Below are 24150 nucleotides of genomic sequence, written 5' to 3'. Positions count from 1 at the left end.
AGAATGGTTTTCAGTGATACACTGAAGAGCAGGATGGCATGGAGATTACGCTGCTATACATTTGACACCCCTGCTATTCTAAGCATACCCGTTTCTGCTCTCTTCTCGTCATGAAATTTGGCTTTAGCACATGCTTTGGTGTATTGTCAGCTCTATATTTTGATTAAAATGACATCTAATACACTGACGTGCAACAAATATTCTAGATTGTTTGTAGTCCAGCTGCATTCAATATCAGCACCCATTAGAGCTTTTCCTACAATAACATTATGATTTTTGTATGAAATATTGCTCTTGCATGGATTCCTTACCTGACTATATGACAGCTGCAGGTTTTCTTGATCAGAATAATAAGAGTTATATGTCTTCAGCAGAGAACTTAGCTGCTCTCTGAAAGAAAAGATCATAATGGAAGAATCATTTTACTCTTGCTCTATCACTGTAAAATCCAGGTGCTAATCCAGGGGCAGAGTAACACCTTGTATGTGTTTGTTACCCACACTGGAACATTGTATGGGTTTGTTAGTGATTAATACAATATCTTCCCGAAGTAAAATTTTGTCTGAAACACTGGGTTGCTTATTAGTTGCTTCTTTGAGGACCTGATAAAGAGAGGAAATGAGTTAATCACATTCTAACATGATGTTAATAACACTGCCATAGAATAATTTGTACTTTGAACTTCTGTAACAGTCATGAATGGAGAAACAAACAGGAGAAACACTCCCATACCTAAGTGTTGTAAATGACTTCTGTTAGGTTATAAAATCCATTCTCCTCCCCACCACTTGGATTGTTTTCATTACACTACTCCGGCTAAGTATTCTTTTTACTAAACTATCTACATTATGTCTATTTTAGTTGCCTTCTACTTGCAACATAACAGCTTGCATTTAGTCATTGCTCAGAGGAGAGGGGATGGACATGAACAGAATACCTGCCAACAGACTTCTGGCAAGAGTTATAAACATGCCCATCRTTTCAGATCTCGAACAGAAAGCCAGTCTGCAATAAAATTAAATTAAAAAAGGAGCACAACATCTTGCTGTGAAAATACTGCATAGAGACAGGAAGGCAATCTGAAGGCTAGGGGTCCTGATAAAGCTTAACATTTAAGAACAAACTTCAAAGACAACCACATCCATCTCTACCCTTGCGTGATAAATTCAGAACACTGCAGATCAGTCTGAGGAACAGAGAAGGTTTTAGAAACCTTTTCAAACTTCAGGACTTTTCAAAATAGCCAAAACAGAGCTACTGGTAAGTCCAAGTTTCCAGGTTGTAGCCTCCTCYTCCCCTTGGAAAAAAGTACTTTGGCTACTTGATTTTAAGCATGGGATTTCCGGATCTACTGGAAAACTTCAGCAGTCAGCTCAGACCGATATCTGTGACTGTGCTACTCAATATCCAGAGAGTGTAAGCAGTCAACAGGCACACGCACTGCACACCCATGACATTCCAGGTGGTTAAAGCCACAGTCCAACTGACACCCTGTGCAAACGCTGCTCCTACATGCACTGCTCAGTTAGCACCTGCAGACCATTAGGACAGCTTTGGTGCAGCAACCAGATCACACCACTGACACAAGGAGCATGTGAGCCTTGTAATTGTGGAAGAAACAACAAATGACACATGAGATAATCGAATGCACAAACACAGAACAGGGAACGATTGCTTAGGCAGCAGTAGTGCAGAAGAGCACCTTCTGGCTACTGCTAAGCACCAGCTGATCACAAGTAAGCAATGCCATGCTGTCGCACAAAATTTAACCACCATACAAATATGTATATACAGGAATACAGTGTTCAGAGCAAGTCTACTTGAATTATCCCTCAAGGGTGGATTTGGTAAAGGATGCTGCCTTGAAGTGCTACTGTTACACATCATTAATTCAATGAAATCTAAAGGAGAGCAAGGCAAATGTCAAGTAGTGTGAGCTATTAAAAAAAAAGGGAGGGAGGGGGAAGAGAGGAAATTAGCCACAGTTTGTTCTAGAGAGRACTGAACACAGACAGAATTGTAAACAGTATGTGTTTCAGAACCATCAAGAAAATGCTCTTTCTCACACCAATTATAAACCAASGAAGATCTAGACTACAATTCAGGAAGGCTATTTCAAATAGCAAGGGTAACAAAGCTTGGGAAAAGACTGCTTGGAGAGGTAAGGATTGGTTGTTGATTGTTAACTGTTAACAGCGTTCAGRCGATCTCACTTAAGACAAACTGCATGCAATTGATACCAGAAAAGAGGAAGGGATGAATTCAGTAAAAATAAATAAATAAAKAAATAAATAAAAATACAGATAGCACAGATGGAAACACTTGGGCTGACTGGTTGCTATGTGTGATTTTAAGCGTATCAATCTGTCAACCAAAGGATCTTCTCTCCAACTCCATCACAGCACCTTATTACTACTCCATATACCCTCTTATGTGACTTAGAACATACGCAGATGTGACTTAGAACATATGCAGTCACCTTGCACCTTCACTCTCTCTTGTCTACACTCTCTGAGATCTCATTTCAGAGCAAACGCCTTCTGCTCTGTCATGTTTCTCATTCACCTCTCATCCATTTCCACATACCTAAAGCATCTGGAAAACAGAACATCTCTGGGTAATACTAAGCAGCGTCTCTGGATAATACTAAGCAGAACTACGTCATGGTGCATTTTTCTACACAGGAAACAGATCTAAAGTACCTGCTTCTTTTTTGTGGGCAGAGTGAGGGGAACAAGAGGCTTACACAGTCATCTGACACCACATAGACAGACATCTGACACCATGTAGAGGCAAAACACTAGAGTTGGAACAGATGCACCCTGCAGCCGAGCTGCTGCCCGAGAGCCCAACACTTCARCTGCTCAGTGAGAACTTCACCTTCCCCCAGGCTCGACCCTTCGGATGCACTGSAGTGGGAAATGGCACAGCGAGGAGGCTCATTAAACAGGAGTAGGCACAGGTAGCAYGTGTGATGAAAGGCTTTCCCTGGCACAGTGTATCCCTCATTTATTCCACTTAATTGATTGRCCTTAGCAGTGCCATACTGCTCAGTGCTTCCTCCCCCACGCCCTTCTGTGACATGGAAGGAGAGAGGAGAAGAGATAAATGGCTTTTATTCAGCTGGTAAGATTAGGGCAAGATCTTTTACCCGCTGAACTCCATAAGATTAACTGCATTTTCTCCAAAGCACCCTGGATTTAAACCACTGACTTTRACAACCCATTATAAATACTTGACAATACAATTCAGGAGGTATCAACCAAGAGTTGGGCTCCAAAGCATCATTTTTAACTTTTACTTGAAGCTACTTACATTTTAAATCCTGTTACTGTGACTGTTCAAAGCCTTCGTTTCCGCTGTGCTGGAATGGCTTGTTACTGGTCCTTCATATTTAACGAGCTATGAAGCTACAAGGGATTGTGTTTAAGTTATCCCACCAAAARGCAAAGTCATCATGGGATTAGGTATGAATCAGGTAAAAGTCAAATTTTCATCATACTGGCTACAGGTAAGCCAAACTAAGCACATTTGAGCCTCACACACAGGCACAATCCAGATATAACTGCAGATTTAGGTGCAAGTATGAAACCCATATTTTTTTGGACATGTGTAGTGACAGACCTTCTGAGCATGCATGCGAGACACATAAAACATAACTCTTCTTACGCTTGGCAAACCAGTATCTTAGGCAATCATGTCACTGACAGCTGTTATTTCACAAGTGTTTTCCAGGTGGGAAGTTAGGGAGTCAGTTGCTTGAAGACAGATTAGGAAGTGCTAAGGAYTGGGCCTTACAACAAGGCCCATCTACTGCTCTTTGCCCATTTTGGCTGCAAGGCAATAAATAAATRAATAATAAAAATATCACAGGCTAAAAGCACTAAGCGATGTGGCAAGGATTATCTCTGAGACAAATTGCATTTAACCTTCTTTCAACAGAGCAAGTCCTAAATATGTTTTTAGTTTCTTGTGCTGCCCAGAAAAACTTCCCGTTAACTTCCACTTAAGTTTGCATAAACAAGTCCTTCAGATTTCAGTCTTGCATTAGTGCAGTGGACGGTGACARAGCATTCAAGCCATTAGAAAAGCCCTGAGAGAGAAGTTTAACAGCCACTCACTGACTTGTTTTCCTTGTGCAGTAGGGAGACCTTAGAAAAGTAAATCRTTTTCTTTACTTTTTTTGCCCCAGGAAGGAGTAATACACACACCAGGTTACTAGTTCCAGAATAAGTCTTAATGTAACACATTCTCACACTCAAAATGCCCACAGATTGCCCTAACAAAGAGGCACACATTCACCTCCTCAGAGTTACACTGTCAGAAAAATCAGTGTCCCAGTTGCACTGCAATACTGTTCCTCATCACATGCCTCTGGGACAATAGCCAAATGCAGACACTACAGAAAGCCAAGGCTTAATAACTCAAAGAACTAGTTGGTGACAAACCTGAAAAAGTCAACATTTACTGCAACTCCACCATCTTTTTCAGCAATGAAGGCAGCATACAAGAGAGGAGTAAGGTCAAGYATTCTGGAGGCAAACATAACCAAGTCCTGAATATATTTAGGAGGAATATATATCCAGGGGATTCCACCTGTGTTTCTCTCAGCTGAGCACTATGCATTTATCCATGGATATTATCGTCAGTTATGCCTAAAGACATACTATTTAGGCCAACTAGATAATTGTACGTGCTTTGTTCTTCCTTTTGATCCAGCCATTGTGCAATTCCCAAACAGCAGGCTTGCTGCATCAGCATGATTTCCATAATACAACTGAAAGAGGAATTACATAATAACAGCAGGCTCAAGTCACAGAAGTGTTAAGATAGTCCAAAAATAGCATTAGAATAAAGTTTGAGAGCATGTTCAGTATGTCAGCAAGTACCAAAATGCTTATCTGCTTTTTTCTCAGGGCAAGAAAACTTGAATGGCACCTAGAACCACAAATGTAACAAAAGCATCTCTACCATGCTCCAGATTTCACCCAGTTATACTTGCAAAYCTATAGCAACAAAATACTAAAGAGGTTTATCTGGTGCTTTTGTACATTAAGTACATGAAAGCTTACACTGGTTACCTCTGATACAAAAGCACTATATCCCAAAGTAGAATCAGCCTAAAGGGAATGACTATTTAGCAGGAGGGGAGGGATACATTTATTGCTTACCTACATGCCCTGGGTAAAGCACTGATGCCATCCCTTAAAAAGGCARAAAAGAATGGTACTGCTCATACAGCATATAAGGATATCAGGATTCAAATGTAAGCATCTATGGCAGTCTGAGGAAAAACCTACCACAGGTCCCATCCTTGGATGCATTTACAATTGGCGGCTTCTGCATTCCCATAGGAGTGYAAAAGGGAGGAAAATAAGGTGAGACAACAGCCCTCTCTTCCAGCTTCTGTGCTTTGATCAACACAGGGAAAAAGCTGGGCCATAAAAAGGTGATGGAACTATGCACCAGCAGGCTAAGGAATTTTTCCTAATGCTACATAAATCCTAACAGCAGGACTTCCCTGCTGAAAAGCATGCCATGAAATACAGTTTGAGTGCAGTTCCAAAGTAGGCATAAACAGGTTAAAGAATGACTTTCACTGACTACAAAACGAGATGGCAATCTGATATGTCTTTCTGCAGAGAAACATTGCCATCTGGGGCTAGATATCGGACCCAMAGGTCAGACAGGCATAGCTGAAGTTAAACTTTGGAATTCATGTGCAAATGCAAAAAATTTTGAAGACAGGAAGATCATCTTCCTTACTTTGAAGTTTTATTTCAGTATCCTCCAAAAGYACTGTTCTACCTAATGAACTAAACGTGCTGTCGAAAAGGTTTAGGCTCAGTTCTTTGAAAACCATATGAAGCTCCACTTTGTTTTGCACACACCTTACAGAAAGTGAACTGTAGTTGCTGCTGCTACAGGCTCAGCTCACTGTAGGATCCACTGCCAATCTAACGAGTAAATGTGGAATAACTGGAACTGAGCAAAATAATTGTCTCTATGTAATCATTTACCTGGTTATAGACTTCTCCTCATTGATGGAAACAGAAGGTAGATGCTGTGCTTTCATAGTAACTTTCTTCATTTATTCAGAAGAGACGAAACTAAACAAAACAAAAGTTATATTCATTTAAGCCACTAAAAAAGACTAACTATTAAACTAACAATGAAATCTTAGTTTGCAAGGCTGCATCTTGCCAGATGAGAACTTCTCATTACACTGTATTTGGGCTATTTTGTATTTAGCCTTAATACCCAGATCTTTCTCACTCCTACTACAAAAAAACATAAGCCATTCCCACCACGCATATCAATCCCCAGTACTACAGTTTCAAACAACACAATTTTTCCCAAGAGTTTTAGGATTCCTCTAGAACTCTATGATTATTCTTCACTCTTCTCAGTATACTGAGACTGCAACCCATTTCTTGGCGAGAATTCACTTGCTAACTATAGAGAGTTGCCCAAGGTCACACACACACACGAGAAGTGATTCAGCAAATCATGCTTAATCAGATTTTTAAGACTAGACCAGGAAAATGTTGATCGCTGTCAGTGTCCTGCAGCATACAGAGAAAGAAGCRGAGATATTATTTTAATTATAGTCTTGGTCTCTCTTTAATGTAGCAATATAACTTACAGATTTCTGACTCGTGATTTCAGTAAAACTGTGTAGGCAAAAAGCCAGACCAGTGAGACTCCAACAATGCATTTTCCAATAAGCTTAATTAGAGAGTCTTAGCTGCTTTCATTCACCCTAAGGTGTTAGAAAAAAAGGCAGACRTACAAAAGTAACTGAAGAAAATCAAGATTGACAAATGGTACTTCACTGCCAAAATTTAAGCTCTGCTCAGGAAGTAGCATCACACAGATAGGAAAAAGCTTAACACAGAGAGAGCAGTAAAATACCCAAGTACTGCATTCTAAGTTGATGACTCCACTTTATTCACCTCTTGCTCAGGCTCTATGATAGATGAATTTCCCTAATGCAAAACACGATGCCCATTTTCACTTATACTAGGATAAAAATGGAAAAATTTTACTGATGTAGACTTAAACTAATCTCTTTCATCTGTCAGGAAACAGCTTGTTTTATGAAAGCAGTTAGCCAGGTTGCCATTATTAAGCCTAGAACAGCTACTCTCACAAACCCTGTAAATGCTTCAGTGCTCATAGCTGCATATTTTTAGATATAATTTGACCTTAACATGGTTCATATGAAGGAAAAAGCTGATTTCCACAGACCGAGAGAAGTGATCTTTACACTTAGCTGACTTAGAAGTGGCACCTTAGCTAGGCTAACCTCATGGCCTCAGAATTAACTCTGAATAAATTTAAGGCTTGGAGGAAGACTGACTGCAGCTTAAGACATATCTTGAAGGCACGAGCAGCAGCAGAAGGAAAAGACAGGAAYAGACAAGGAGTGCAGCAGAAATAAAATGAGAAAACTCCAGATGAAGACAGGAATGGCAGGAAGAGTCTAGAAAAATGAAGGTCAGGACAGGGGTGGCAGGGGAGAAGACCATCTACCCACTCCTAAAGCTGGAAGATCATCAGTCATGTCAGGATACAAAGCAGAAAATTAGCAAAGGTATGGAATTTTCCATCTACAAGACCTACATCTTACCTGAAATTCTTACTTCTAAGAAAAACTCAAAATATTAGTGGATAGGGAGATGAGAGAACTTGTTTAATGTTATTAAATACACTGACACTTGCTTAAGGGACAACACAGGGACAGAACTGTGAAGGAACAACAAAAGTAAGCTCAAGAGCAAACAGCCAGGCAGATTGTACAGAATGATAAAAGGAGGTGACTGTAAAGGGAGGCTGGTAGGAGAAGGATCTCYGAAATGCCACAGGTAACCCAAGCAGTAGAAGCAAGGCAGCGTTTTAATTTACTTGTAGTAGCCACACTGCTTTCTGGCAAGTCCATTATTTTAAGACTGGGACTGCGGAGTGAGCAAAGTGCTGCAGAGCTCCCACCAGTGCGAAGGAAAACTAAAACCCTGAAAAACCTACTGATCTCTATGTATTATTCCTCAGTGTTTTCAGAAGCTGTTCCAGAAATACAAGAAGTCAGGATCATGCAAATGTTCTCAATTTAGCATGTATAAACCATACAGCTCAACTCTCTATTATCTTAGTAATCAACAGAATGGATATCTAACATGTTGTATGGCACAAAGAGCTCTACACTGTAGCCACCACAGCACATAATTATGGAAGTCACTTCCTAAGACTCACAGCTATCCGTTATTTTGACTTGTTAGTCCATTACTTATTTCTATAAAAATGAGTTTAGGACAGACTAAATTCAAATATATTGCATATAAAATTCGATTTTATCAAAATAAGATGTTAACTAGTCACAGGCTACATTTCTCTGAGACTTTTTTTTTTTTTTTGAAATCAGATACCCTCACCACCAAAGCAAAGATCACATTCAAAGGAGATTACTTATTCCCAATATCTGAGAAAGTAAAAATGAAAATATACTGAAAATATATACATTTTGTAATTTTGAAGATTTCTTCACATTTCAGGGTTGTGCAGAGCAGTAACAGCTCCACTTGAATACAACAAGCACAAGGAAACCCTTCAGCTCAGGCAGATTCAGAACAGGATTTGATTACTGAAACCAGAAGGAAGTTAGTATCTCTCAGTGAATACAGCCCCTTAGCTTTCAGGGCCTGAAGGAAGAGATCTCAGTGGTTGCTCTCCTTGCATAAACTAGGAATAAAGAGAGCAGGGTTTGATACTAGCCTTACTCTACCAAGTATATTTGAAATACTGCATGTAAACCATTATTATGAAGAGAAATAACTTACTATTTCAGGTAGCTTAGGAAAGATAGCTTTTACCGGCTAACAAGAACAGACAAGGTCACCAACATAACCTTTATGGTCACACCGGCAGCTGAATGAAGGGCAGCAAAAGCTTCTGCCCATGTTTACATAGAACAGCAGCACTGCTTATTATCTACCTATTTTATCACAACTCTGACTCTCGCAAGCCACCTGGAGAATTAGGGACCTCTTTTAGGATGATTTCTGACTGACTGAACATTTCTCCTTCCCTCCGGCACACCCATTACCTGAAAGGAATTTGACTCGAGTTCTGGGTGACTGCAAAGTACCTTGCTTTCTACTGCTTTCAGTGTAACCTGCASTGTCAGAAGAACAGCTCCAGCTTTACGTTTCACTTACCTGTAAGTAGGATCAAAAAAGAAGAAGTAGAGGAGGCGTTTCACACACCTTTTGCTGAGCCCTAGAAGAGGCATGACAGCATTGCGCTAGCTGTCAGCTACCCTTGCTACTTTACAGAACCCACAGAGCTGTTAATTACTACTTTGCTCAACAAACTGGGAGTGCTGGAAACCCAAGCCACTCCCTGCGTCTCAGTGCATGTCGGGAATATTGACCTACCCACTTTCCTTCTTCCAAGCAGCTGACAGGAGCACTCTCTTAGTCACAGTTACACCTATAGGGAGGCTCCAGTTAACACTTTAATCACTAACTGTATAATGAGAGGCAGCTTGCTGACTCTTGGTAATTATTTGCTGACAGGCTGTACCCTAAAACCTCTTGTACTGAAAGCACTGTTAACGCTTTTCATACTGATTTTCTAATCTACGGGATAAAGCGCTTTCTCCTTCTCCAAACGGACATATATCTTCAATGTTTAATCTGATAACCAATACATACAGTCAGCTGAGGCTTAATTATATGAACTCATAACTTTAACTATATGAAATCATAATATTGTGGCAATATTCATCATATAGCTTGAGCACCTAATCACACGCAGCTGTATTATTCAACTTGTTGCTTAACTGCATAATAGCCTTATGCWTACTATTCATTAGGCAAGAGTTGTGTCTGGAAAACAGACTGCATCACTACCAGGTTAATTGCTCAGCAGCTAATTGTATAAGCATATATTTAAGCTGGGGGGTGAGGGGCAGGAGCCACACATACCATATTGATTGCTAGGTCATTTCTACTCAGCAATTTATCCATGGGATCAAGCCTGAAACAGCATGTTATTGAGCCACAGATTGAAAAGCATGAAAAATACTGAGCTGGAGTTTGCCTTCATACCAGTCCCACTGCACTGGGCTTGATATCAAATTACTTCTGCTTTTTATCAGTTTATGTGACTTAGAGTCAGGTCAGACCCATTCCTATTGGATTCCAGCTCATAGCATTACCCGCTGCTGTATTCCTYGCAAAAGCTAGACTCACAATCATACATACAATGCAATATGCTTCATATCTGAAATTACGGTTTATGCTCTAGTTTCTAGCTCTGCACCAGAAGAAAATTTAACAATGGATTGCATTAAAACATTTAACAGGGAGAAAATTCTCAAGACAATAATTARTAAAAGAATTTTTGGCTCAATTCACAACAGAATAAAAGCTCCATGTTCTTGTAAGCTTGGAGCATCTCACCAAGTTCTACCTCTCCTGTACAGATAACACAAATCCATATAACCTTCAGAGCTGTTTAGATCTAGAGGTTTGGCCATTACTATCACAACTTCAGATACTCAAACTCCTGGATTAGACAGCTAGAACAGAGAGAAAAAGCAGGGCCTTCACACCTGTAAACCAATCTGTTTCTGACAAGTATGCTCCTCTGACAGACATTTACATAAAGCACTAAGAGATATTTGAAGAGTTTTCCAACTGACGGACAGGTCATTACCTTATGCTATGACTAGCTTACACTAGGTTTACTCTTAAGTTTAGTCCCAGTTTCCAACACTGTAGTAGCTCGTTTCAGTTTGGGGGGATATCTAAGTCTACAGAAGAATTTTGAAATCCTTATGCTTCATTTACTTTACTTAGATTCATGCAACGACATCCTACTAAGAAGTTAATTTAATAAAGCAGCAAAAAAAGTTAAGGTAATAAAAAAATATAGTTCTCATTTCCAATTAAACCGAATGGGTTGACTGTTATATTGGCTTGGTGAACATGGCTTGAGTTTGTTTCCAGTTTTCATTTCCACGCTTGAGCTACTCCCACCCATGGTCTAGTTCTGATCTCATTTGAGTTAAAGTCAAACACAATTAACTTATGTTACTTTGTGGAGATTACTCAGTGCAGAGCAGGAATACATAGCACATAAGGAAAAGATGTCTTTAGAACCACAAAGCAGAGAAATGCTAGTCTATTGTGAAGTAAAAGAATGAGAGAACATTCCCTTTCACAGAGGAAGGATCATATGCAGAGGAAGCATCATTTCTTATCTTTCACGATAAATAYTGTTTGATTTCTAGGGCATATAAACTAAGTCACAACTTGTTTGTATTATTTCAGCCCTTAAAAGAAAGGTCAATGATGATTTCTGTAAAATAGGAAGGGAATGTAAGAATCCTCAAGTCGTTAAATACTTAGCTGCATTTTGGGCTCCTTGCAAGATTAATATTCAAATAATTTTAAATTAATAAGTAATTGGCAGTTGGAGTTCAGCTGTTTCATAGCTTAAGCTCAAGTCATTAGCAAACATATCACTAAAACCACAAGAACTATTAAAAATTAGGAAAAACTCTCAGAAATTCCTGTTCTATTTTTATAGTACACAACCAGAATAAACAGACTGGCCATGGAAAGATCTCAGAGGCATGCCAGACTTCATAGAACTGTTTTTTTTTTCCTCTTTCTAGAAGCACAACCCTGTATACACAAGCTCACACCAGATTTCTGTTTTATAATGACAACAAAAATYCCAAGCATTAGGTGCAAATAGCTGTGCCTGGATAATTCCTGACCACTATTTACTCCAAACACAGAAAATTCTTCTTGGACCTTCTGAGACAGACAGTACAAGGCAAAGATCAACCCAGATCCTCAGCTGACAAGACCTGAAGTTTACATAAAACACCAAGTGATCACCTCACCCATTCTTTCCTTTTTACTACAACAATGGTTGGGAAGATCATTTTGATTATAGCAACAACAAAAGAAATTAAAAACAATTAGGTTTACCTTGCCAAGGATCTACTATTCTTTAGCAAGATGATTTTCTGTTATCCCACCAAAGTGCCAACTTAAGCACCTGTGTGATAGGATAGATTTTTGTAGACACAGCTGATAAGTATGGCCTTGAGGAGAAACAAGGCAACAACTCATTAGCTTGAATCAGTAAATATGCAAAGCACATACATCCATTCTAATTCTTTCCTATCTTTGGCAGGCTATACGATTATCTCTCACATATCACATTGTGACACTACCCTCCCCCCCAAATTCACAGAATAAGTAGAAAAGGAGCAGACCTGTAGCTCTGTGACACTACCCTCCCCCCCAAATTCACAGAATAAGTAGAAAAGGAGCAGACCTGTAGTTCGTGGCAGTTCATGTGCTGAGGGCTATGCTTTCCACACTTTTTATGGAGATGGCACTTCCCAGACACTGACCTTTCCCTGGGCAGAAAGCCCTTGGTAAGTATCAGTGTCCTGGTTCTTGTGATTCATCATTGGAAGGGTAAAATCCTACCTAATAAAATGAACCCCTATTAGTCAGGCATCATGATTTTGCACTGATTATCGCTCATGAAGTTATCCATATAGAATTACAGAGATTTATAAAGCCATAGAAGTATTTTCTTGGCCTGGAGCTATGAAACAAAGGACAGAACCAGARAGCACTGGCCTGCAGAAGAGAGCTATAGTCATGCAGCTTCTTGCTCCAACCAGGAAAATCCAGCTAGGAAGTGAGTCACAGCTTCAACACACTCGGCTAACTTAACAGCAATTCTAGGCTGCGATTTCTCTACTCTCAAAATACCTTCAAATCCTGGCATCCCTCAGCTGCCACGTTCTGTGTGAAACATTGTTTTCTCATACCAATTCTATCCACATCTTTCCTCAAGTCTCTTGGTACTGTGTCCTTGTACATTTGTATGCTTTCTGCCTTCAGGGTAGGAATCCTCTGGACCATCTTTCTTCTTGAATCTTAGCTTGAGAGCCAGCAGGCTTCTCAATAAATAACACAGCAACAATCCTTCTCCTCACCCCTACTTGAGGATCCTCTTACACACATGATCACYCCTCTGTAATGCTCACATGATGGTCATACTAGATCTATACTCTCCGAAACTTTGAGGAAGCTTCAGATACAGATTTAAATTCCCACTTGAAACTATCCCTATCATGCCTGTTAAGGGCTCATACCTTCCTGCAGCTGGAGCTGTCATTTCAAAATAACTAGTTATTCATTCTGTTACTTCTACACTTGCCTTTATGTTTGAGTATAAATTAGAGGATTTGCTTTGCAAAGATTTGTGTGAGTATTTGAGAGGGCAATTATTGTGTCCAAGCCTTCCTCGTTCTCCTCATCCTAAGATATCCCAAATCAYGAAGCAAACTTCAGCAATAACTATAATTCCAATAGATTTTGAATCAACAAAATACATATATAGGTATCTATTTTCCATGTTYTCCGTGAAGAAACACAACTGTCTCAGCTACACTCAAAATCAGTCCAAGAGTCACATTTTAAATACACAAGCCATAACAAGAATGATTATCAATAATTAGAATGAGTTAATTTTATAATGAATACAATGAAAATCAAACTTTTTTTCATGACTTAGGAAAATGTCTACAGTACATAGCACTGTCTAATGAATGATAAAATATCTCTAACATACAATCTGCAGCAATGTCCTAAGCCTTGTTGAATGTGCCCACCAATTACAGAACTCAAGAAGATATGGAAAAAGCTGCTTACCAACATGCTGTCAGTGTTCACTACTCTACTGGCCAGATCTTAAAAGATATTCTCTCTTTTTCCACAGAATTTCATCTTCTGAAAATCCACACTTCCAGATCCTGAGATACTCTCAGCACATATAAGTCTCTGGCAAATCTCAGAGCAGAACTCAGCAGCCCATTTCTTGTATATAAACTGTAAGATATATTAAAAAAAAAAATTAATAAATTGCACTTCAGGATTGTCACTATTATATAGCATACAACTAAAATGTAAATGCTTAGATAAATATTCCTGCTCCACAGCCATTGATGCTGAGTCATAATTATAAAGCAAACACCTAGTAATGTTTAATTCGTTCAGTACTAGGTTGGATATGGGTTAAAGAACATTTATGTAAATATCCTGTGTCATCATCTATTTAAACACTTGAGTGGTTAATAAAAAGTAGCCTAGATTTCTAGACATCATTTTTGTTCATACTTGCCAATGGCAAGCATAATTCTTCACACAATACTATGCTTCTGGACAATCAATGGATGTGACAACAGAAGGAGAGCCTATGCACTCAGGCATTACTAGAATTTATAAACTTCAAGAAAATTGTAAGGATGAGGGAGGATGTGGAAAATGAGTTTAGTGGACATTGCACTGAGATTGAGATTATAAACCACTTTAATAAATAAAAAGATTGTGTGACATAAAACTATTTTCCATATTTTCCATGACTAATTTTTTGGGCCAAATTTCTTGATGGTATAAAATGATGAAATTTGGCCAACACTGGGGAAAAAAAAATCTTTTAGTTAACAAAGCATCATTACAGGACCTAGGGGATTCAATCACAAGTCACCAAACAGTACTAGGCAAGTCAGTTAATTTATGTTGTGCATTCATTCCTCACTTGTAGTACGGAAATAACAYTTCTGATCTTCATAGGAGCCTCTGTAAAGAAAAAGTCTATGCATGCCTGGAAAGAGTTCAGTTACTGTAGTGTCTTTCATATCAAGTGCCCAGATAAACAATATGAAGAGCATAAAGGCATTTATTCAAGCACCCAGTTTCAGACTYTGTTAAAAGAGCTGTCACACACCAGAGCTTCTCCTATGCAGATAAGGCCATAATGATTTTCAGAGGCCTGATGTATGTAACACCCTGGTGGATACAAATTTTCAGGTTGAAAAGAAACAGCATGAGAAAGAGTATTCTATAGGTCTTGCTATGTAATTATGAAGTGAAGAATCAGAGGCTGGTGGGAATGGAGAGAATGCACGGCAATTGAAGCCTGCCTCTGCGTCTGACTAGCCCACACTCCTTAGCCCACAGCTGCTATGTGGTGCAGACATCCTTCAGATTGTCTCCTAGCAGCTCTGTATATTGTGCAGCTCTTCACTGTACACTGCTTTGTACAAGTAACTTCAGTGGTACATCAAACTGCCTTGAAGATAGCATTTAAAGAGGAAAACTGGAGACTTGAAAACAATTCCATAATGAATACTGACTGGTTAAGCAAGTACCACCTGCATTACACTGTAAAACTTGTCCAGATAGGGAGATAACTTTTTACCTTTCATACTGCATAAAACACCTCAACAGACATTAAAAGAGCTGATCTTTGAGTGTCTGTGACTTTTGTTTATTTAGCTGCTCTTGAAAACTACACAGCGGGTGGTGCAAAGGGGATAGTGCAAAGCAAACCAGATTGGGCTGACTCACTGGGGTTCTACCTTGTGTCTGGCTGTTTGAAGAACTTCTTGACTCCTCAGTTTTCCCTGTGAATGTCCAGACATGTATATGACACTGGGACATTCCTCAGGTCTAACAACTAACTCCTCTTGCTAAAGCTCACCCCACAGATGCCACAACTGCTTGTCCTTCCATAGCACTGTTTTTATATTGAGCTATCAAACAACGCCTTTTGGAGGAGTTTAGCTCTCTAGCATCCTTTACAAAGAGTAAATACATTTATATACTTACTGTTYCACAGCATTCTCATCTTGAGTGTTTGCTCTCATAGATGACATTTCTGAACATATTCTACTGTTTTTCTTCTTATTCAGACAACCAAATCCCTAACCCTTCTGAACAGAGTCCTAGAGCACAGTGAGTGCTGTGTACAGTGGATGGCAGTTATATATCAGCTCCATGGCAGAGGCGGTGGCATTTCAATGGCGTTGGATGAAACGATGATCACTCTAACTTCCGAAGGGCTAATTCTCTCTTGGTGCTTGGTCACACATGTACAACTTCTGCTAGGCTTCATTGGAATTAATGAGGCTAAAATTTGATCTCATCACTGCAGGTATCTGAATAGCTTTTTGATCTAGAAGTGCTTTGGAAAAACAAATCCAGATAAGAATGGAGGCACCTGGAACACAGTTGTATATAAAGTCACTATCTGATTTGGACTATGGACTTGGCATGCTCCTGTGCAAAGGAACATAAATAAGTCAATATCTGTTTAGAAGATGCTGAATTTCTGCAAAGATTCTTCCCTGCACTGTTGTTCAGAGGCTGTGTCTGCAAGTTTGGAATTTGATCCATCTGAAACTGTCATTCGCAGCCCTGCAGGTAATACTTGTTTCTAGCCAACACGCTTGTCCCTACAAGTCAAAAGTCTGAACAAGCTGCCCACTAGAAATGAGAATTCAGCCTCTGGGATGGTGTTGTCCCAGCTTCCACAGAGCATTTGGCAGCAAAGAGAGGTACCATACTCATAGAAAGCAACCCTCACCTTGGGAAACTGTGAGCTGCTGCACACAGAAGGCAGTGTTCAAGGAACAGGAAGTTTAATCAGCTAAGAAGCTGTAAAGAAATAGGAGTGTCTTTAGGACCATGAGTTGTATGGTATGCTTCTCCAGGTCTTTGCGGAAAGCGCAGGTTCTAACAGGTGCAAGAATGGAAGCAATTTCAGGCTTGACATTTTATGCAAAAGAGATTGCAGGAAGGGGAATAGCATCTCAGCAGTAAATGGCCTACTGTTACTGAAGGCATGTGAATGGGGAGCCAAATGGCCTTCTACAGCAGCTGGTAGCTGCATAGTTCCTCAATGGCCCCTGTGCTCTTCCACAGTAGTCACTTAAGTAGCACTGCCAGAGTTTCCACCGAATTTATATACTTTCATTTCCGACATTAAATTTTCACAAAGAAACCTTTGTGAAAAACTAAGAAATATCTATTGAAATAACTTGAAATTGAAGACTCACAGATCAATGATCATTTTTACAAGATGGATCTGAATGTTCATCCTGGTACCACTTTCTTCACATATGATGTCACACAGAATCATTGAGGTTTGAAGGGWCCTTACACTGCTAGCTCATGGTCAACTTGTCCACCAGGACTCCTGTATCTTTTTCTGCAGAACTGCTTTCCAGCAGGTCAATCCCTAAACCTGTATTGGTGCCTAGTGTTATTCCTCCTTAGGTGAAGGACCCTGCACATGCCTTTGTTGAACTTCATAAGATTCCTCTTTGCTCATCTCTCCAGCCTGTYCAGGTCCCTCCGAGCRGCAGCACAGCCCTCTGGTGTCTCAGCCACTACTCTCAGTTTGGTATCATGAGCAAACTTGCTGAGGAGGCAACTCTGTCCCTTCATCCAGATCACTACGAATAAGTTGAATAAGACTGGCACTGACCCTGGGAACAGCGCTAGCTGTCGGCCTCCAATTAGACTTTGCACCACTGAGCACAACCCTCTGAGTTCTGCCTTTCAGCCAGTTCTTAATCCACCTGTCCACTCATCTAACCCACACTTCCTGAGCTTACCTATGAGGATGTTGTGGGAGACAGTGTCAAAGGACTTGCTGAAGTCAAGGTACACAATGTCCACTGCTCTCYCCTCATCTACCCAGCCAGTCATTCCATCACAGAAGGCTATCAGATCGGTTAAGCATGATTGCCCCTTGGTGAATCCATGCTGGTTACTCCTGATCACCTTCTTATCCTTCACGTGCTTAGAGGTAACATCCAGAATGAGCTGTTCCATCACCTTTCCAGGGATGGAGGTGAGGCTGACTAGCCTGTAGTTCCCTGGATCCTCCTTCTTGCCCTTTTTGAAGGCTGGAGTGACATTGGCTTTCTTCCAGTCCTCAGGCACCTCTCCTGATCTCCACATCCTTCAAGGATAATTGAGAGTGGCCTAGCAATGATGTCCATCAGCTCCCTGAGCACTTGTGGATGCATCCCATCAGGGCCCATGGACTGGCGGATGTCAGGTTTTCTTAAATGATCTCTAACCTGATCCTCCTTGACCTAGGGAAAGTCTTCCTTTTCTTCCAGATTTTCTCCCTAGTCTCCAGAATGTGATACATCTGAAGAAGCCATTCTTGCTGTCCTTAACATCCCTTGCCAGATTAAACTCCAAACAATGGGTCTTGGCTTTCTTTGTCCCATCCCTGTATGGTCAGACAATATCCCTATAATCCTCCTAATTGGCTTGTCCCTGCTTCCACCWTCTGTACATGTCCTTTTTCTATTTCAGTTTTGTCACCTATGTCTTGGATGTACACTTAAATAACAATGTTTTCAAAGATTAACAGTCCTTTTTGTCTCTACTGTTCATAGTCAGCTGCCTTTGTTACCTGAAACTTCAGCAAAGGTAATATTCTTCTGGGGCTGGATACTTCAGTTTCCTCCACCCCACAGCAATGGGTAAGGCCCTGCCGAGTCCAGGGTATGCTTCCTCCTAGCAAAACAGACTTCACGTGGTTACAACATACATATATARCTGCATGCTGCAAAATGAAGAGTAAAATCTATTTCAGTGTCAGGTGCTTGAGCACACCCACTGGTCTTGGCCCTAACCAGCCTCACCTGGGACCTCTACACCTCCCCTCTGCCCATAGGCCTGGGAACTCATTTAAGCTCAGCCTTGGGCATTAAATCTCTGTCTGAGCTATACTGCAGCTCAGACATAGTCCTGTGCCTGGTTCTGGACCTTGTTGGTCTAGTCTCTGACTGTAGACTGGCTCTTTGGATTGGATTCATTGCTATGAATTTTCCTGAGGATCTGGACTCTGACTGAAAGTGGCCATGCTCTCTGGGTGTGCTCTGTTCCTTTGCTCAGCTGCCACAGGATGAGTCCCTGCCTGGTGAGACCCCTGCCTTGCTGGCCCTTGATTTCTAGTTCCCTGTTCATTAAGGARCTGCTGCCCTTTGCTTTGCCTGGACTGCAAAACTTTTGCATACTGCAAAACCAGTTGGTGTGGCAGAGCAGGGTGGGTGTTTCCTTCTTAGGAAAGTCTCTTTTCCTTTTGGACATTTGGGAGATCAATAATTACACTTCACCCTTAAAAAGCTAAGAAAGAAACCCTATCTACCACTATTAAGATCAGCTCACACAAAAGTATTAGTGGTAAGTGGAAACAAGATGATATGTAAAATGAAAGAAGCAGGGCTTTTGAACCACACAGCAAATGAGCAGTAGCCCTTTTGCACTGCAGTCTGATGGCAGCCTAAGCTGATCTAACAGATGTCTGCTGCAGGACTCTCCCTGCATCACACACTGCGCTGCACTGGCAGTTTTTGAGCCTTCAGTGCAGTAAGCTAACCCTACTTAAAACCTCTCACTTTTCTTTTAAACTAGGTGGAGTTCTTGCAGGTCAGCTGACCAAGCCGTGTGTGCTGAGCTGTTGCCAGATGCAGTGGGGCAGGTTGTTGCCAGAACCAGTGGGGCTTTGGTGGCAGGACATGCTGAGCTGCAGTGGCCCCTTGTGGCTTCTGCAGCAAAACGTGCTTCAGAGATGTACTTGAGACTGCTGCTCCCACTTGGCTTCCTTTTCCAGAGTGACTGGTTGCAGCGCAAAACATCCTGCATCTGTGATGAGTTTATTCAAAGGGCTTCATTTTTAACRCTGGGCTTTTGTTTTCCTTTTGCACTAGAAAATAAAAACACACAACAGAGAAGGTAATCAAAACAGTATTGAGCCAAGATGTCCAAATGCGGGTGCTCCAGGTCTTCTATATCCAGGTATTTAAATGTCATCTAATGTACCAAATTATAGCTGTCATTCTACAATACTCTCAAGTTCTGCAAGCTACCAGGGCCTCTGCACTTCTGTGTAAAAACACTTTAATTCTTTGCTGTGGAAGTCTTTTGAGTGGGAAATGACTTCTGATGGAATGAAATATCTCTGCAAACATTTATTTCCAATTGAAATTTTCTAAACTGAAAATTTACTCATTCATCTTGCAAAAATACRTATTTATTTTTAATTCAATAGCCAAAACAAGAAGAAAACAGCTGTTGGATTTTGCAAACAAATCCTTGAGAATGTAAAATCAAAAAAAATTCTGCCAGTTCTTCCTTAGGCTGTCCATACTGATCTCGTATGATTTTCTTTGATTCTTTTCTTCACTAGAGCCCTTTTCAGAAAAACATTCTGCTTCAACCTTCCCTGGTACATTAAATAACTTACAGAAAATAATATTGCATTATAAATGGTCTATGTAAAGATCATATACTATTGAGAATAACTTGATCTGCCAACTACTTCTCTTACACTGGGCTTCTTCTCACTTCTCTACATTTTCTTGATTCTTTAGATTATAAACAGCTTTGACTACTTGTCAGCCTTTGACATGGTCTGTAAATAACTGAAAAATATGGCCATCACAATACAAATAAATGCTAATACTAATAAATGTTTAATTTCAGTCAACAGTACTACAACAGACAAAAAAATTTACAAATCCTGATGTGAGGAGTGCCTGCCCTGTAGTTCTAGGATAATATAGATGCAGTCAAGTGGAACTACCACAGGATGGTGTAACCCCAAGGATGCTGCTATTTGGCTGATATAACTGTTTTTCACAAAACCACGTGTTACTCCATGAAGCTGGAATAAAATTTCCGCTGATGGTGAGTATAGAGCTGTCTGCTTCTCGTTGCACCAGAGTTACCAAGGCACTGGTGAGAATGTCTTCTGTCTGTCAGGAGTCCAGAGACAATCACAACTATGTTAAAACTTAYGTTGCAGAGGTATTTTAAAAGCCCACGTAATTCAACTACAGTGTAAAAAAGGCTCTTAGAATTACAAAATGTATCTTTATAAGTTCAGGGAACGGTCACACAGAAAAATGAAGAAAAGAATACAAACTCTGACATGTAAAATGTGAAGTCACAACACAGCAGACATCAAACGTCTCATTTAAACTTGCCTTGGTACCAGGCTGGAATATAGCAGCTAGGACGACTGATTCCTGCAGGAATCAGTGAATGTGCAGACCTCAGTGACCAAGGCAGAACAGGCACTCGGATTTGCTGGAGGAAAAGAGCAACTTCCATCACTGAAGACTGTTCAAGAAACAGTCAAGGGGGGAGGAGAAATTATTCTCATAGAGAAGAAGAATAACTAAAAAAATTGAAAAAAAAGAATGTAGGAATAAATGGTCACCTCTCATATCAGAGAGAGATGATCCAAATGCAACAGAGATATGTATTGGGGCCTGTGCTATCTGATACATAGCCAATCTGAAAGGTGAAAACTTTGCTCTCCATAATCTGAGTTATATTAAAAGGAAAAAGTCTTATTCCGTAAAACTCATCAAAAGGCACACAAATACTGTACAATCCATATCAATCAAATCTCCCATCAGTGACTTCTTGAGGATGCAAGCACTCATATATGATCACAGATAGAGGAAAGTGTTGAGGACAACTTCAGTCATGGGACAACTGCAGGTTCCTGTGCAAGAGGAGAAGTATTCTTACAAATAAATAATGGTCTAGATGGAGTGAACTCCAAACTAGTGAAAAGTTCAGTTAGACAAACAGATTTTGGACTTTGTCCTGAACTATATCTTACCCTTGAGAAGAGCAAGATATCAACTCCGTACAGTGACCAAAGGGTGCTATGCCAGAATCCACCTCAAGGTGGAACTGTGGACCTGCGTGAGCCCACAAAGAAGAAAAAGGATTAATCGGAGAGGTATCCATATTTTTTTCCCTGTATAAATACTTGTAGTCAGCACTGGTTCTGAGCATTTCTTACCTCATTTTAATTTTTCACAGAAAACTGAATGGGAATAAAGCTCAGAGAGTGGGTTGCTGCGTGCAGGATGTTTCATGTATAGGTACCATTGTGCTACTGGTCTTCCACACACTTCCTGGCCAAAAAAGACACATGAGAAAAAAATTGAGTTCATAATTAGTCTATTTTATGAAGCACTATAATTGCATTTTATTATGCTGCATTATACTGTGGCATCCCAGGGCAAAAAAAGAGGGAGGGAAGGAGAGGAAAAATATAGGGAGGGCAGGGATGGACTTAGATGCATGTCATTGATACACTCTCTACAATAAACTGGTGGCCAGCTGGACTGCACCTGAAGAAACATATTTAGCATTACCCTGACTAAGGGGTGTCTGCTCTAAGGCTACGAGAATAGATGTGAAACAGAAAATGAGACCGTTCTCAGGGATATAAGAAGATCTTCCTGGGCAAGAAATAACAAGGAGAAACATAAGATGTCTGATTTGAGTCATAAGATTTAGTGGTGACAGAGGAGGTAACTGATGCTGAAATGACAGCAATCTGCTGCTTGCTGGAAGTTGTTGGTGGAGCACTCACAAAGAGAAATCCCCAAACTCCTAGTAAAGCCAAACATCGTTGAAGGAAAAAAGACAAAAACAAAACCCACTTAAATCTGGACCCAAAATGCTGATTCCTGACAAAACAAGACATGGGTATGTCCTACTAGCCCGTACTTCTAATAGATGCAACACGCTCCTTCTGCCAGGGTTGCAGACAGGAAAAATACCCTATTTAACTTTGGAATGAATGAGTTCTTGGACTGTGAAGAGACAAAATTCTCTCTTGCCCTCAAACACCATAATGACATATAGGACTGAGCTCTTATCTGCTTGATCTATCAGAACCTAAAATGATTGGGATGCTGGTGCATTGCAGTTCCTAGGGGGCATGTCAGCACTGATCACCTGCATCGACAAGCATGCGGAATAGATCCTATTTTTCCTTCTGGACATCATCCTCAGTAAATGAACAAATGGACAACAAAAAAATCATTATGTGACAGATAAGAGAATGATGCTAGAACAAGTGCTAGAAAAGGATTCTACTGAGAGGACTTATACTGGATTGAGACCCCCACTATCTATCATGCACCGTTGTTACTGCTGCTGCTGTTGCATGATACTTCATCAGTAAATACATGCTGCTTGTTAGTTATTATCCATATGGAAAATCTGATAACATCCAAGACCAGATAAAAGCACCCCAAACTGATACAGTAAAACACTACGTGYACGAATTCCAAAGCAGACTATACACGTGTTGAAAAGAGAATGGTCAAATAGCAAATAAATAACTTGCCATTTCCTGGGTGATTTGTCTATGTGTGCACTAACTTGTTCCTACTTGTTACTTTTAATGTAGTATCATAAATGATGCTATATCTCATTAAATAAAATATGAATAGCTCTAAGTCTCCAGTTCTGAAAATCACATAATCACATGACTATTTTATTCACTGAGTAAAATACTTACTGAACAYGGCAATCCTTAAGAACACAATTTATTTAAGTTCATGCTTGGACATTGTATTGGGGTAGGATCTTAAAACAGACTGGAAAACTTTTAAACATGCAGTTCAAAATCTGCCAGAGAAACTAGCCTTTTATTCTAGGTCTTATTCTATATTTCTCACATACACATCATTGGCAACACTTCTGTTGCTGCCAAAGCGATTTGTTAATGTGTTATGGTATCTTCCTCAAAAATAGGTACCAAATCAAAATGGGAGGGCAGGAAACACTTCTAAAATTTATTGTACATGATGTCTAGGGGGCATACTTCTTCATTCTTTCTTTTTTTCTGCTAAACAGCAAAGGCAATTTCYCTACAGAAAAGTGAGCAATGGTTGCTAATGGTAACAAGTTACCTCTATGTAGCATCTTTCATTTGGAATGTGAACAAATTATTCTAAAAATTCAGCAAAAGTAACAAAATTATTATCATTAAAAACCCAAGGAATGGTGAAATTAATGGATAAGGGTACACACTTTGAGATTTAAATATACTGGCTTAGAGAAAGAATTGACTCTGAAAATCATACCACTCTCAAGCTTTTAGAAAAACCAAAGGCTTTCACAATCAAACAACGGGTAAGAAAACTTTGGTTGCTGTGCCTTGCCTGAAGTGACATACACTGTTCATTGCCCACACCTATACCTGCCTCAAAGGAGCTCAGCGGCATCTCTGGGGATGCTCATCAATACGGGTGCAGTAAAATAGCATAGTTTTTCAGTCAATACTGTGAACAATTACTCATGTTAGTATTCAGAGGATTCATTTCTACTCACACAAATGAAGCTGATAAGATGGACAAACCTTGATCCTGAACCACTCAAGTCATCAGGAAATTGATGATGAGGGACACAGGATCAAGCCYAGGGC

The 24150-nt window shown here is 40.1% G+C and overlaps 1 protein-coding gene across 5 annotated transcripts in view; it reads right to left on the bottom strand.

The window, feature by feature from the left end:
- The window catches only part of RASSF6 (Ras association domain family member 6), a 30659-nt gene extending 8818 nt beyond the window's left edge, over positions 1-21841 (bottom strand). For 2 of the 5 annotated variants that reach the window (XR_014895763.1, XM_085304100.1), the window contains exons 1-3: positions 9216-9376; positions 6021-6110; positions 312-390 (exon numbers count right to left, since the gene is read on the bottom strand). Coding sequence is in view for 4 of the 5 variants with exons in the window: in XM_085304100.1 (XP_085160226.1) it covers positions 312-390; positions 6021-6091 (150 nt within the window). In the remaining variant the exon portion in view is untranslated. Of the gene's footprint in view, positions 1-311; positions 391-6020; positions 6111-9215; positions 9377-12357; positions 12503-13751; positions 13929-15710; positions 16066-17500; positions 19612-21726 lie in introns of those variants that run through there. The other 3 variants (XM_085304101.1, XM_085304103.1, XM_085304104.1) reach the window with 3 other exon arrangements.
- Between the last annotated feature and the right edge of the window lie 2309 nt (positions 21842-24150).

This window comes from Rhea americana, unplaced genomic scaffold (assembly GCF_003343005.1).
Source record: "Rhea americana isolate MKP2758 unplaced genomic scaffold, rheAme1 scaffold_203, whole genome shotgun sequence".
NCBI classification, from domain to species: Eukaryota; Metazoa; Chordata; class Aves; order Rheiformes; family Rheidae; genus Rhea; species Rhea americana.
This window is presented reverse-complemented; position numbering and strand designations above follow the sequence as displayed.